General features: G+C 36.8%; 1 protein-coding gene across 2 annotated transcripts in view; it reads left to right on the plus strand.

Moving 5' to 3' along the window:
• The window catches only part of NBAS (NBAS subunit of NRZ tethering complex), a 191676-nt gene that overhangs the window by 43345 nt on the left and 135047 nt on the right, over positions 1-13284 (plus strand). For both annotated transcript variants that reach the window (XM_030037298.2, XM_030037299.2), the window contains exons 22-27: positions 6095-6178; positions 6826-6979; positions 8982-9167; positions 10780-10953; positions 11958-12091; positions 12837-12899. In XM_030037298.2, coding sequence (XP_029893158.1) covers positions 6095-6178; positions 6826-6979; positions 8982-9167; positions 10780-10953; positions 11958-12091; positions 12837-12899 — 795 coding nt within the window. The remainder of the gene's footprint in view (positions 1-6094; positions 6179-6825; positions 6980-8981; positions 9168-10779; positions 10954-11957; positions 12092-12836; positions 12900-13284) is intronic.

Here is a 13284-nt window from a genome sequence, read left to right on the forward strand (position 1 = left end):
CACAAGCTTTCAAATGCAGAATTAGTGTTTATATAATTATTTTTTTCAGACAGAGACATGATTTAAAAATAAAAAAATAAAAGAAAAAGCAAAGATTCATCTACTCCCAAAATACTTCTAGAAAAAAAACCCAAACCTACTTTTAAAAGTATGTATGTCTTTCAGCAAAAAGATGCTGTTTCATAAATGTGTTGGGATGAAGTGCCTTTTGCCTTGGAGTCTAGATTCAATGTGCACAGGTTTACAAGGGAAAAGATTTTAAAAAATCTTGTTTCTAATCCTCAACTAGATGAGTCTTGGAGACAGGCCTGCTGTATGAAATGCTTGAAGGAAAAAAAAGCCCACACAGTTGCCATTGGTAATAGAAAGAATTGGACTCTGACCTTAAAACTAAATTAGACCTTCCTCTTTTGAAAGCCTGTCCTTGGAGAGAAAAATAATCTGCAGGTTTGAATAAATGCAGTTGGTAGGATACAGAAACTACAATAGCATGGACCTCTTTTGTCAAAGAAAAGAATGGGAAGAATTGCCAAGCCAACATAAACAATAGAGTGAAAAGAGCAATACAGGAAAAGTCAGCTCTTTTTAAAGAAATAGAGTTCAATACCTCTGTAATCTGTCAGTTTACTGGGCTCCAATCATATTTATTCTACTGTTGAAAAGAGAGAAGGGTAAAGGGTGGGGGAGAAGCAGTGGCTCAGGGAAAAAAATAAAAGCCCCATGCTAATATTTGTGTAGAGTTATGGTATGGCACAGCTGATGGTTTCTTTTAATTGAAAAAGAAGGCCACCTGCCTTAGTGACTACAGTGATCTGTCCCCATATCTGGAATTTCAGGTGAGTGCCCGCTGCACATTAATGCAGACTTAACCTGCACGTCTCTGATCTCTGTGGGATTTCAGTTTCTAGACCAAAATTGCAAAGTTGTGTAGCTTAAGACTAATGATCTTAGTCTGATGAGACTAATGAATTTTGGATGCAGTAGCATAGAGTGTATGTTGCACATATGGCAAGCTACATGTGCATGCTAAATTCACCAGTTCTGGCCCAGTTAGACATACATATTGTGTGCAGGGTGTATGCGGTGGTTCTGATGAGCCCCAGTTCAGCTGGATTTGCTGCACATGTGTTGTAAACAAAAGCATGGTAGAAAAAGGGAAGCCCTACCTCTTTGCATATATGTGTTTGTGTCTGTATCTCTTTTTCTTCTCCATCTCATCTGCATTTATGTTTTTGAGGTTGCAGACTGCAGTGATGTTTTGATGCCTGAAATCTTTCTCAACTCACTTGCTTCCGTTTTAACAGCTACTTTTCCAAAGTTTTGTTGCTCTGTGTTTCTGCATGAGTCTTTGGAGTTATTGATAGTGGAAATCTGAAGGGAAAAGAAAAAATCAGCGCTAAAACATAACAATCAGTTCAGAAAAAACCTTGTGATAAATGTTGAGATAAATACAATGTTTTAATAATTTCATTCCCTTCATAAAGGACTCAGGTACAGGGATCACCCATGTTTTGCTAGTGTTGAGACTGGTTTGTTCCAGTCCTTTTATTTGAATTCAAATACAGAGTCCTTCTAAACTCTTCAGAATGAGGAGAGAAAGTAAGGACAGTTGGATACAGTCATAGAGGGGGCAGGAGCAGGTGTTTTTTTTTTTTTTTTTTTTTTTTTTAGCATTGTTGAGAAGGTGAATGGAGTTAGCAGTCAGCTCTGAGTGGTGTGGTTTTTGCTGGGGGTTTTTTGTGAACTTAGCTCAGCAAGAAACATATCTGTTAAGACTGACTTTCCATAATTGCTGATTTCTGCTAGGACGAGATATTTTGCAATTTTTTTTTGGTGGTGTTTTCTTTAAGCATTTAGAGAGAGTTACTGAGTGCTGCTTGACTCTTGGTGAGAGCTTTAAAAATCTAAAATTCCTCTCGACTTATTCCTATGGTGAACCTGAATGCTTTTAAAATGGCAAGTCGAGCCAGAGCAGAAAATAATTTAAAAAGTATTTTCTGTGGCTTATCCATACACCTGGCTTCAAGTATTTAACTGTAACTTTTTCTGCTGTGAGAAGGGAAAAAAGATGGAGTAGACGTTTTCCAGTCAAGATTGCACTGCATGATGATTCTTTCCCATGAACTGAAGTCTTCTCCTCTCTAGTATTTCGTGATGAGATCTGTTAATGAGCTTTTATGAAAAATTTTTGAAGTATGCTTATAGTACTTCTTGAATTGATGTGTCTGGACAACTGTAGGTTTCATTCCTGCAAAATCTTGTGCTGAAACATGAGCTTGGTCTTGGTAGATTTGGCCAGAAGGCAAATGGCCAATGGCAGTTGCCAAGAGAAAAAAATAGGTACAGGCAAGCACATTGCAACATTTACCTGAAGTTTCTCAAGTGTCTGTACTATGTGGCTCAAATATTCCCGAACTAGATATTTTCTAGATATAGTAGACTTTCATGACACTTTATTCCAAGAATTCTTTCTATTTTTGAACCCAAATACACAGTGTTTTATCTTCTGTGTCATGCAGTGAGTAGTTAACAGCTTAGCTGCATATGGTGTAAAACAGTATCTGCTGTTGTTTATTTTAAATGAGGCCCTGCTAATCTCATCAGTGCTTACAGTGTTGTAGGAAGTAAAAACAGTGAAATGTCCCTTCCTATTTAAGTGAAATGAAAAAATGAACAACTTTATATCAATCTTGGCATATTAGTTGTTTCCTTTCTTCTAGGATTCTTCAGTCTGCTCTGGCTTTCTCCGGAGGGTTGATCACACATTTCTTAACTTTGGTCATTCACGTTGCTTGTCTTCGTACTTTTCAACCTTTTTCTATTGTAATCTGTTGAGTAAGGTAGGCAGAGGGAGGCAGAGTTCCACATTGCTTCCTCACTTGATGGATTTTGGAGGTAAGGGGAAAGGGGGAAGCAAAGCAACTGTCAAACAAAGAGAGCAAAGCCTGGGAACTTGAATTGAGCAAGATCTTTCTCAGGGAGCATTATTTTAAGCAATAAACTTTCAACTTTAGTTGAAACTGTAAGTCACAGTGGAGTGTTCGAGAAGTTATTTTGAATGGAGTCTGTACTTAATCCATGACTTCTGTTAATTGGAAAGGATTCTATTTTAAAATGTATCTTTAAAAAATACGTGGAGCAGTTGGAATTTCAAGGGAAACCCATGTGTGTGTTGTGTTACAGGAATAAGGAAGAAAACACCTACTTTTAGATGGGGAGAGGGAAATACAGATTATTTTCTTAAATGAGTTGGGGAAAGGGGCTGGACAGGTGATTGCCTCAGTCTGGGAAAAGAATTGTTTTCTAGTAACTTTTGATTTTAGGCTGGGTGGATAACTTTTGCTTGCATAAAAAAATTAAACTCTATAGTTTCTCATATTGTTTATCAGGGTCAGGAAAATGACTCAACTATGTTAAGAATAATTGGAGGGAAGAAGCATATAATTCATCCTGATATTCAGGTCAGTTAAGAAAACCTGCAAGTTTTTCCAACTTTAATTATAAACCTTTTGTGCTACTGAATCTGTTAAGAAACTATTTCTTAACTGGAGCTGTAATTCCAGAATGTAACTTTGCCACGTCTATGGCAAGTATGCAGGATGTTGCAGCTTAATTAAGAAGAACATGTTCGATGTAGTATTTGGCAGTATAGGCTTAGATCAGTAGAGGGTTTGTTTTGTTTTGTTTTGTTTTGTTTTGTTTTGTTTTGTTTGGGGTTGTTTTTGTTTTGCTTTTGTTTGGGTTTCTTGTTTGTTTGTTTTCTTCAGGTCTCATACTGAGGGATAGTAGCATTAGGAGAGGGTGTGTGAGTTTTGGAATGTCTTGGTTCTTTGTCATTCAGATCCCATATTCATGCATGGGTGGCTTTAAATTTGTGTTCTAAACTTCTGCTGCCTTTGCTTATTTCGAGTGATTTTTCTCTTTTAATAATTTGTTACATAAAAGAGGAAAAATTTGAAGCTTAAATATCTATCAAATGTATGCACCTCTTTCCTTAGTATTTTGCATGACTTCTTTCTCTCAATAACAACAAAAACAACCAGTGAAAGAACAGCCAAACCAAAGCAACTTTCCCAAAATTTTCTCCTGGGGCTGTGAGATTATATAGGAAGATTTATTCAGATAGGATGCTCTTACTTGGGAGAGCCAGGAACAGTCTGCAAGTGACCAAAACCAAAAAAGACCCCCCTCAAACAAATAAAACCAAACCCAAACAAACTAACAAAACAATCCCCCCTGAAATGTCGTCTTAAGCCTACTTGGAAGTGGACAGAAAAGCTTTACTATGAAAACAAGTTGTCTTGGGCAATAGATTTATGTCTAAATTTGGTTTATGGTTAGTAGAACATAGAAAAGGAGAGCATTTTTGTTTGTAAAGACCTGCTTATACTGTCTTGATTTTATATTTTGGAAGGAAGCATTAATCACACTTTGGCTTTTCTGTTATTTGACATTTCAACTAATAATAAGAATTTTTTTACTACAAGCTGGCCTTCCCTAATATCATTCTCATGTGTGATGTTTGAAATATGACCTTATTAATTTAGTTTATGAACTCAGTTTTAAATATTAATATTTAAAATTAATTGATAGATTATGTTATCTAAGACTTAAACAAACAACAGCTCCCGCCCAATCCCCAAAATAACGTGGGCTGCTGATGAATCTTTCCAAAATCAGAAGGTGACTTTATTTCTGGTGCTTATACCATAAATGTTAATTTGAAGTTTTCTTAATTAATAATTTTTCAGTGATGATACTACATGGTGCCTAATTATAAAGATAATTGTGGAGCTCTTTGTCCAACTGAACTGGAATTGAATGCGGATGTTGCTACAGCTGAGACACAGGAATTAGAAGTTTTCCATCTCCTCCCTTCTTTCTTTTGACTTTTTATAGCTTGCAAATCTGTCTCTCCCAATTTATTGCTGGATTTCTACTGCATGTTCCATTTGAAGGGTTGGAATTACTGTGGGTAAAACATGAGGTGTTACCGTTAGTGCATAGAGGAGGGAAAGGAGAGGTGGCTGACCTTGTGGGAGAAATGTGTATGTGTGCAGGGCAGTTAGTATGGACATGCCTTGCTTTGTTGACTGTACTTAATGGGTGTTGTTAAATGAGATGGAGTTACTGATTTTTAGTTTGTTGTTGTGACTCTTACTATATCGTGAAATTGATTTGTTTGTTGGATTTGTGCTTCTTTTTAAGTACTGAGTTACAGGGCTGTTCTTCAAGGGGTGAGAAGATTGTGTCAGTTGTTAATTTATAGACACAGATTGTCCATGTAGTATTGCTATTGCTGTTTATTATCAGGGTTAGGAGAAAATAAATGAGATTCAAAATAGCTTATTGTTCCAGTATGCTGAAACTTTCATGTCTTTACTTTTATACATGGCTTGTTTTTTATTTCTACAAATGGCAGAACCTATATGGCTCTTCACTTCCCCATTAGTTTGTGTTCTGCATAGTTTGACATGATTTTCTTGGGTTTTATGCTGCTTAAAACAACTAGCCTTCAACAGCGAGCCATAACTAATCATTCTGGTAATAATCCGTGGTCTTAATCTGCATTTTAAACTTTTTGGTTGTTTTTTTTTTTTTCTTCAACCTCCATATTTAGAGAATGTTTCACTGTGGAAGTTTGTAGTGAGAAAGATCAGTAGAGCAGGGCATATCTTGTTTCAGTTCAATACAACTATTTGTGGTAAAATTTGAAGAGGTTTGGTTTTTTTTAAGTTATGAAGATCATTGGTTTTTGCTCATTTCAGTCTTCCGTGACAGCATATAGAGTCAGAATGCTTACTTTTTTTGGTTTTTTTTAAGGTATGGTCAGTAAGAATTTTTTTTTCTTTGAAGTGGATCTTTAATGGTATAGGTAGAATATGCGTGTGTACAGATGCTGTCATACAGGCAAAAATCACACTTGCATAGCTGCATTAAGAAGTGATAAATCTTAAAACATTGATACTGTGATTGAATTACATGTTTAATATGAATTCACTGAAATACTTGGATATGTTTTGTATTCCATTAATTGAATGCCATCACAATTTTAGTAATAATTGTGTAAAGTTTCCCTTTCCTGTTATACCAGTTACAAGCAGGGGACACTGAGAATTCTTCCCTGGAATGAGCAGAAACATCGTGAAGAAGACTGGTGTGAAAAAGCAGAATGCAGGTAAGTATATAGAAAAAGTGAAAAGTTTTTCCTATATTTATGTCCTTTTCAGATGAAGAATTTACTTATTAATTCTTAAAATGTGGGAAATGCTCAGTAAGACTCACTCCTTATTTTTGTGCACACTAACTTGTGTTTTCAGCTTTCTTAGTGAGACTGAGCAAACACTCTTTCACGTTACAGCATTATGTTCAGTGTGATTGTGATGAGTAACTTTCACAAATGCAGGTGAGCAGGGGTGAGGTTACTGTTGGAAATCCTGATTTATTTATTTATTCTTTTTTCCTTCCACCCTGTTACTTGTCAACCATAACATTATCATAACAGCATTGATGGATCATAAAACTGCCTTTCACTGTATGAGGAACATATGGCAAGCAGAGGTTAGGCATACCTGTGTCTTTGTAGAGAGGATTCTTTCTTTCATGATCTATCTCATGTTTGGAATCTCATACTAGTTACTTCGCTGACAAAAATTAACACTTATGTGATTGGCATTTACATCTCATCAAATTATTGGTGTAACGGTAGGTTAATTGTATCATCTTCTTTCAGAACAACCAGAAGTTTTAGGAAAAAGACTGATGTCAAAAAAATGCAAGCAAATAACTTAAACATATACTTCCTTCCTTTCTTTTTTTTTAAAGGATGATTGTTGAACCAACTTTACAAGATGAAGGTGAATTTCTGTATGAAATGCAACCTGAGTTACTGAAGTACAGGACTACTGACCTTTCAGTAGATCTTGTTACTGACTGGTATTTGAGCAGAGCACAGGAAATTGAAAAATACGCGATGCAGGTGAGAATAGCAGTGAGGAAATGATGATGACTGATTCAGGCTGACCACCCTTCTTCGACAGAACCCTGTCTTAATGCATATTGATGGGATGCTTTTCCCTCAGTAATAGACACTGTGTCTCAATTTTCATTATGGCTTTTGAAGTATTTGTTTTTTCTTTTGCAGTGTACTTATGCTTGCTCTAAAGTTTCCTCAGCCAACTAATTGATCCATAGGAATGAATAGGAAGCCAGCAGATTCCCTTTCTCTTAGTTTACCATAGCAGACAATAGCACTTTCATAGTCCATGAAAAATGCTTACCATTACATTTTATGTTTGTAACTAAGGGAGGGAATGTTGTGCACAGGGTTATCAAGAAACATGTTTTATTATCTGTCACATGATACTGTACCATATATATTGATATGTGGCAGTCACATGTGTCACTCATGCCAATATGTAGTACTGCCATGATTTCTTCCTGGCAGGTTTATTGTGTGTCTGTAGGACTACCATGTAGCTTATTTTTGCTTTTTTCTCTTCATATTTCAAATCTTTGAAGCTCTGTGTGCTAGAGATAAGCATTGCAAGTAAGAGTAGAGCTCATCACTGACATGCTTTGGTATTTTATTGCTACTCAAGCCAATTTAGCTGCATGAAAGAGGCTGACTGGATGTCCTGGTTTCAGCTGGGATAGAGTTACTTGTCTTCCTAGTAGCTGGTACAGTGCTATGTTTTGAGTTAGGTATGAGAAGAATGTTGATAACACTGATGTTTTCAGTTGTTGCTAAGTAGTGTTTAGTTAGTGTAAAGTCAAGGGTTTTTCAGCTTCTCATGCCCAGCCAGCAAGAAGACTGGAGGGGCACAAGAAGTTGGGAGGGGACACAGCCAGGGCAGCTGACCCAAATTGGCCAGAGGGGTATTCCATACCATGTGATGTCATGGCCAGTATATAAACTGGGGGGAGTGGGGGCGGGAGAGGATCGCCGCTTGGGGACTAACTGGGTGTTGGTCGGTGGGTGGTGAGCAATTGCATTGTGCATCACTTGTATATTCCAATCCTTTTATTATTACTATTGGCATTTTTTTATTGTTATCATTATTATTTTCTTTCTTTCTGTTCTATTAAATTGTTCTTATCTCAACCCACGAGTTTTACCTTTTTCCTTCTGATTTTCTCCCCCATCCCACTGGGTGGGGGGGAAGTGAGTGAGCGGCTGCGTGGTGCTTAGTTGCTGGCTGGGGTTAAACCACGACACTGGAAGTATCGCTATGAGTTAGTTCTGATGGTCGAGTTCTTTTATTCTTCAAGTTTGCAGTCATCGAAGGCTCTTTAATCGTAGTTGCCTGTTATCTTAACAGTCTATCAGTAGGTATGGAAATAAAAGGAACTTCCAAGGATCAGTTAAGTTACTAACATATAAATGAATTTGCATTCTACTCTTTCAGGCTTATGTCTGCCTCACTGAATATGTACAGCCAATATTGCATTCTTTGAAATCAAAATAGAACCTTTCATATAAAGATATTTTCAGTCACCAGGGAAAAAGGCTGTCGTGAAATAAAATGCAACAATTAAAATTATTAATTCATGGTCAGCTATAAAAGTCATGTTACATGTAGAGGCATGCATAACTTCAGTCAGTTAACTGATTATCTTAGTTAAAAGCAGTCCTTTATATTCCGTGCAGTGAGATGAGGTGCCGTATCTCTGTGTGTGATCTCGAGAAGGAATAAAAGATAGTATTCTCCTAATTTACATGCATCAGTAGGATGCATCTGGGTCAAAAGACCTATAACGACATCATCCACTAAGATTAAGCATTTTATGTGGTTTTTATAAAGCTGAGAAGAGCCATCCATTTAAGAATATACAGGCCACAAAAACTTCTAGGAACTTAGAATTGCCTATTAAGCAGAAGGATCAGGGAAAGAAAACAGACACACAAACAGGTCATAGATTGGACTTGAAGTTGATTTTTGGCAAACACTTGTACAGCACGGGTTTTTATTATTTTTCAGGTGGACTGTGCTCTGTCCCTTGTTCGTCTTGGCATGGAGAGGAATATTCCTGGTCTGCAGGTGCTTTGTGACAATCTGATAACTCTTGAGACAATAGTTTATGAGACTGATGGTGATCGAACCTTAACTTTGAAGGAACTTGTAGAGATGAAAGACATTGAAAAGCTGAGACTGTTGATGAAGAATGTAAGTATGACGAATAAATTAGTAAGTATAACTTGATTTCTAGTAATTCAGGTTACCCTAGATCCTGTGTATATAAAGATACTATTAGTGGATGTGTCCTAGTTTCAGCTGGAATAGAGTTAACTGTCTTCCTAGTAGCTGGTGCTATGTTTTGAGTTCAGTATGAGAAGAATGTTGATAACACACTGATGTTTTCAGTTGCTGCTAGTAGTGTTTAGACTAATGTCAAGGATTTTTCAGCTTCTCATGCCCAGCCAGCGAGAAAGCTGGAGGGGCACAAGAAGTTGGCACAGGACACAGCCAGGGCACCTGACCCAAACTGGCCAACAGGGTATTCCATACCATGGGACGTCCCATCTAGTATAGGAACTGGGGAGTGGGGGTGGGGAATCGCTGCTTGGGGACTAGCTGGGTGCCGGTCGGCGGGTGGTGAGCAATTGCACTGCGCATCATTTGTATATTCCAATCCTTTTATTATTGCTGTTGTCATTTTATTAGTGTTATCATTATCATTATTCGTTTCTTCTTTTCTGTTCTATTAAACTGTTCTTATCTCAACCCGTGGGTTTTGCTTCTTTTTCCCGATTTTCTCCCCCATCCCACTGGGTGGGGGGGAGTGAGTGAGCGGCTGCGTGGTGCTTAGCTGCTGGCTGGGGTTAAACCACGACAGGATGACATTTTTCTGATGAACCTCCGTCTTTAATTCAGCAAGATTTCAATACTCTTATCGTTACTTTTTTGTTGTGGTGTTTTTTTTTTTATTGTTTATTTGTTTTTAACAAAATCTAAAAATGGCTCGGTTTTCTCCAAGACCTGTTTCTTTATCCTAGGCACAGGACTAAACATTAATAAATCCAGTCTTTTGAAAGCTGTGAATTAATTTTTCATTGGTCCTTTCTCAAGGATCTTTAGTGTGGCTGTTGATGATGCTGCAGATAAAACATTTAATGTTTTCCTTGGATGCTTTTTGCTGTCTTTAAATATTGTCAAAAAGTCTTAATACTTGCCTCTGCAGCATATGTGTGTTTTTCATCTTCTCTGTTTATCCTGTGCATGGCATTTCAGAATAGAAAAAGGCCTCTTGGACAGGTTGAAAAATACCTGGAGATTGAACAGGGCTCTGAAATTCAGTCGAAGAATACATAAGCACCAGAGGAGGATACTCATGCACTTGAAGCTCCTCAGAATTTTCAAAATTTTGCTAGGATTTATGTAACCACTCATCATTTATTTTTCTGTCTTGCATTCTTGCATACTGAAAGTAATGCTACTCTGACATGAATGTAAGCCAATCTTTCACTCAGTCTGAAATTCCAGGAGGAAGATGGCTAGGCTTTTCTCATGTAATGGGCTTTACTCCTGTACTGCTTGGTTTCCCTAAGCTATTGGGTAGCAGAAAGATGATGGATTGTTTCAGTGCTTCGTGATGTAGTGATCTGTGCAGCAGTGGTGAATGTCAGGCTTCAGCTGTTGTTTGTGATAGGTGAAGATACTGTTTCAGTTATATTATTAAAGATATGTTCTGTTTGGTTTTTGGTTTTCTTGTTTGTTTTGGACAATGAAGCTGAACTTGTTCTTTTTTTCCCTCTCCGTAACTCATTGCACTTTCCAGTCCTCTGATGAAAAATATGTGAAGAATGTTTATCAGTGGATGATCCCTTTTCTCCACCGCTGTGAAAATCAGTCCCCTGGTCTGGCAAATTCACTTTTTAAAGAATATTTAGTAACATTAGCAAAGGAAGACCTGACTGTACCTCTGAAGATATTTCAGAATTCAAAACCTGCTGTAAGTATAGAGCCCTGATGATTCTACTGGTTTCTTTGGAAATCCTTGTCCTGAAGACGTGAATTTATAAATAGAGTTCATCTTCTAAATCAGGTCATCTCTATGATCTTTCCCTTTTTCTTGGACCCAGGATTTGTTATGCTTTAGAAAATGTTAATTAGAAAGTATTATAGCATAAGTTATGATGCAACTAAACTGTCCTTGATGAGGTTGTCAAACTAATGTAATTATGATCCTGACCTAGTAGAACAAAAATTATTGTAAAGGTTATTCTTTGAAGTAATTATCTGGTGACATGTTTAGAGTAAATTTCTAGCATATTTGCTTTTTAAAAAATGGATATGAGAGTTTCAGGATCTCACTAATATTTTTTTCCTGCGGAATTTTACTAGCAGTAGATGTCAACTTATTCCACACACGTAGCCTCCTCCTGCCCCCTTCTCCCCCTACCTTTCCACAACAAATTTAAAGAATAAAATGGGGGCCATTAGGATGGAGTCAAGAGTTTAATGAGTAAGGGTTGAAGTTGCCTTCCGTGTGAATATTTCCCCTTGCTTCTACAGTTTAAATAATTATTCCAGGGCACATAAGCACATTTTTGCATACTATTGAATGTTCTAAGTGTACAGACAGAAATCAACCATTGAAGGAAAACCACACCTATTTTATGTATATTGATACTGTTGTACATAATAAATAAATCTGACAAATGTTTGCAGCCGTTGCCTTCCTCTGCCCTGCACCCTCTCCACCTTTCCAGTTCAGAAAGGGTATAATGGCATACCACTGTTCTTTCAAGTGTCTGCAGTGTAGGAAACTAGCAGAGTTGTGTTTCAGGCTGTAACTTCAACAGGTATTTCATTAAGTTGTTAGCAAGAGACATTCTACTTACAACTAAAGACAATTTATTTGCTTGGAGTACACATCTTTTTATATTCAGAAGAAACTTAACTGTTGAATTAGAAACAGAAAACTAAAGATAACATGCTTTCTTTTCTTGTTAGTGTCAGCAAAAAATTATTCCTGATCAAGACCAGCTTATGATTACGGCATTGGAATGTATTTATAGTTGTGAACGAGATGACCAGCTCGCGCTCTGTTATGATATTTTGGAATGCCTTCCACAAAGAGGATACGGGTAAACACTTTCAGCTAGTTATTTGTAAATATTTTAGGTATGTTAAAGTTGTGAATTAATGCTTCTAAATAGTTAAGTCACTAAAGGGTAGATGATGTTACTGGAATATTCTGTTCCTGTCTGAGCTGCTGTGGTCATGTGTGTATGTATGCTTGTGCTGTGTACGTATGCTTGTGCTGTATATGTGCTCTGCCAAATAAGGCAACAAAACATGATTTACAGTAGCAGCCTAGACCAAGGCTTCTGTATTAGTTTCTTAGACTTTTATATATATGGTGAATTGAGACCAAGAGTTAGTGCTATCTTACTGGTCTTGTTAGTCTCGTTACAGTTAGTAGCGTCTTGCACTTAGCTTACAAGCAGCAATAAGGCCCTGTGAGAGAGGTGTCTATATGGAAGACCTATATGAAGGACAAGTAATTCTCAAGAAAGTGAAAGCATGAGGAGGAGATGTAAACTATTCTCCCTATCTTTTACATGTAGGAAGGAGAGAGGCTGAGAAAAGTCTTAGGCAGAAGGAGAAGATCTGTTCTTGGGAGACTGAGGGACCTCTCAATTTTAGCTATCCTTCCAGCAAAAAGCCAACAGTTTTAATCTTTTCAAGCAAACATATATTTGGTTTTCATCAAGGAATGTTTCAAACTGCTTATCTTTATATCTATGTAATATGAATTACATGAAGAAATTACAAGAAGTATGGAGAGAGAGATATGTATTATACAATTAATATTCAATATCTTTACAGGCCTGAAACAGATAAAACGAACACTCTTCATGATGAAGTAGATGAACTGGAACAAATTCTTAGGTATTTAATTTTGCTAAAATAAATAATGTATCCTTACAGAAATCACTAGGCATAGCCAAGAACTTCTTTTATGACAAGAAAGCAGCAAGAATATTTATCTTGTTTTTAGTGCTGTCAACAAGATAATATGTAAATGTTTTTGTATTCAGAACTTAGAAATTTTGAATGGTTTTAGCTATTTGACTATTATAAAAATAAATAGATATTTTCCTTGGAATAGAAGTATCTCTCTCTTTTCTTTTTTTTTTTTTTTTTTTTTTTTTTTGAGGGAGGAGGAGGTCACCCAGGGAATTTGCTTTGATCTTGATACTCTGTAATGCTTTGCATGATGAAAACCTAAAAGCTATGAAGATATGTCATCACGTTATTAGTGATAGGCATTTAC

The sequence above is a fragment of the Aquila chrysaetos genome, chromosome 15 (genome assembly GCF_900496995.4).
Source record: "Aquila chrysaetos chrysaetos chromosome 15, bAquChr1.4, whole genome shotgun sequence".
Classification (NCBI taxonomy): Eukaryota; Metazoa; Chordata; class Aves; order Accipitriformes; family Accipitridae; genus Aquila; species Aquila chrysaetos.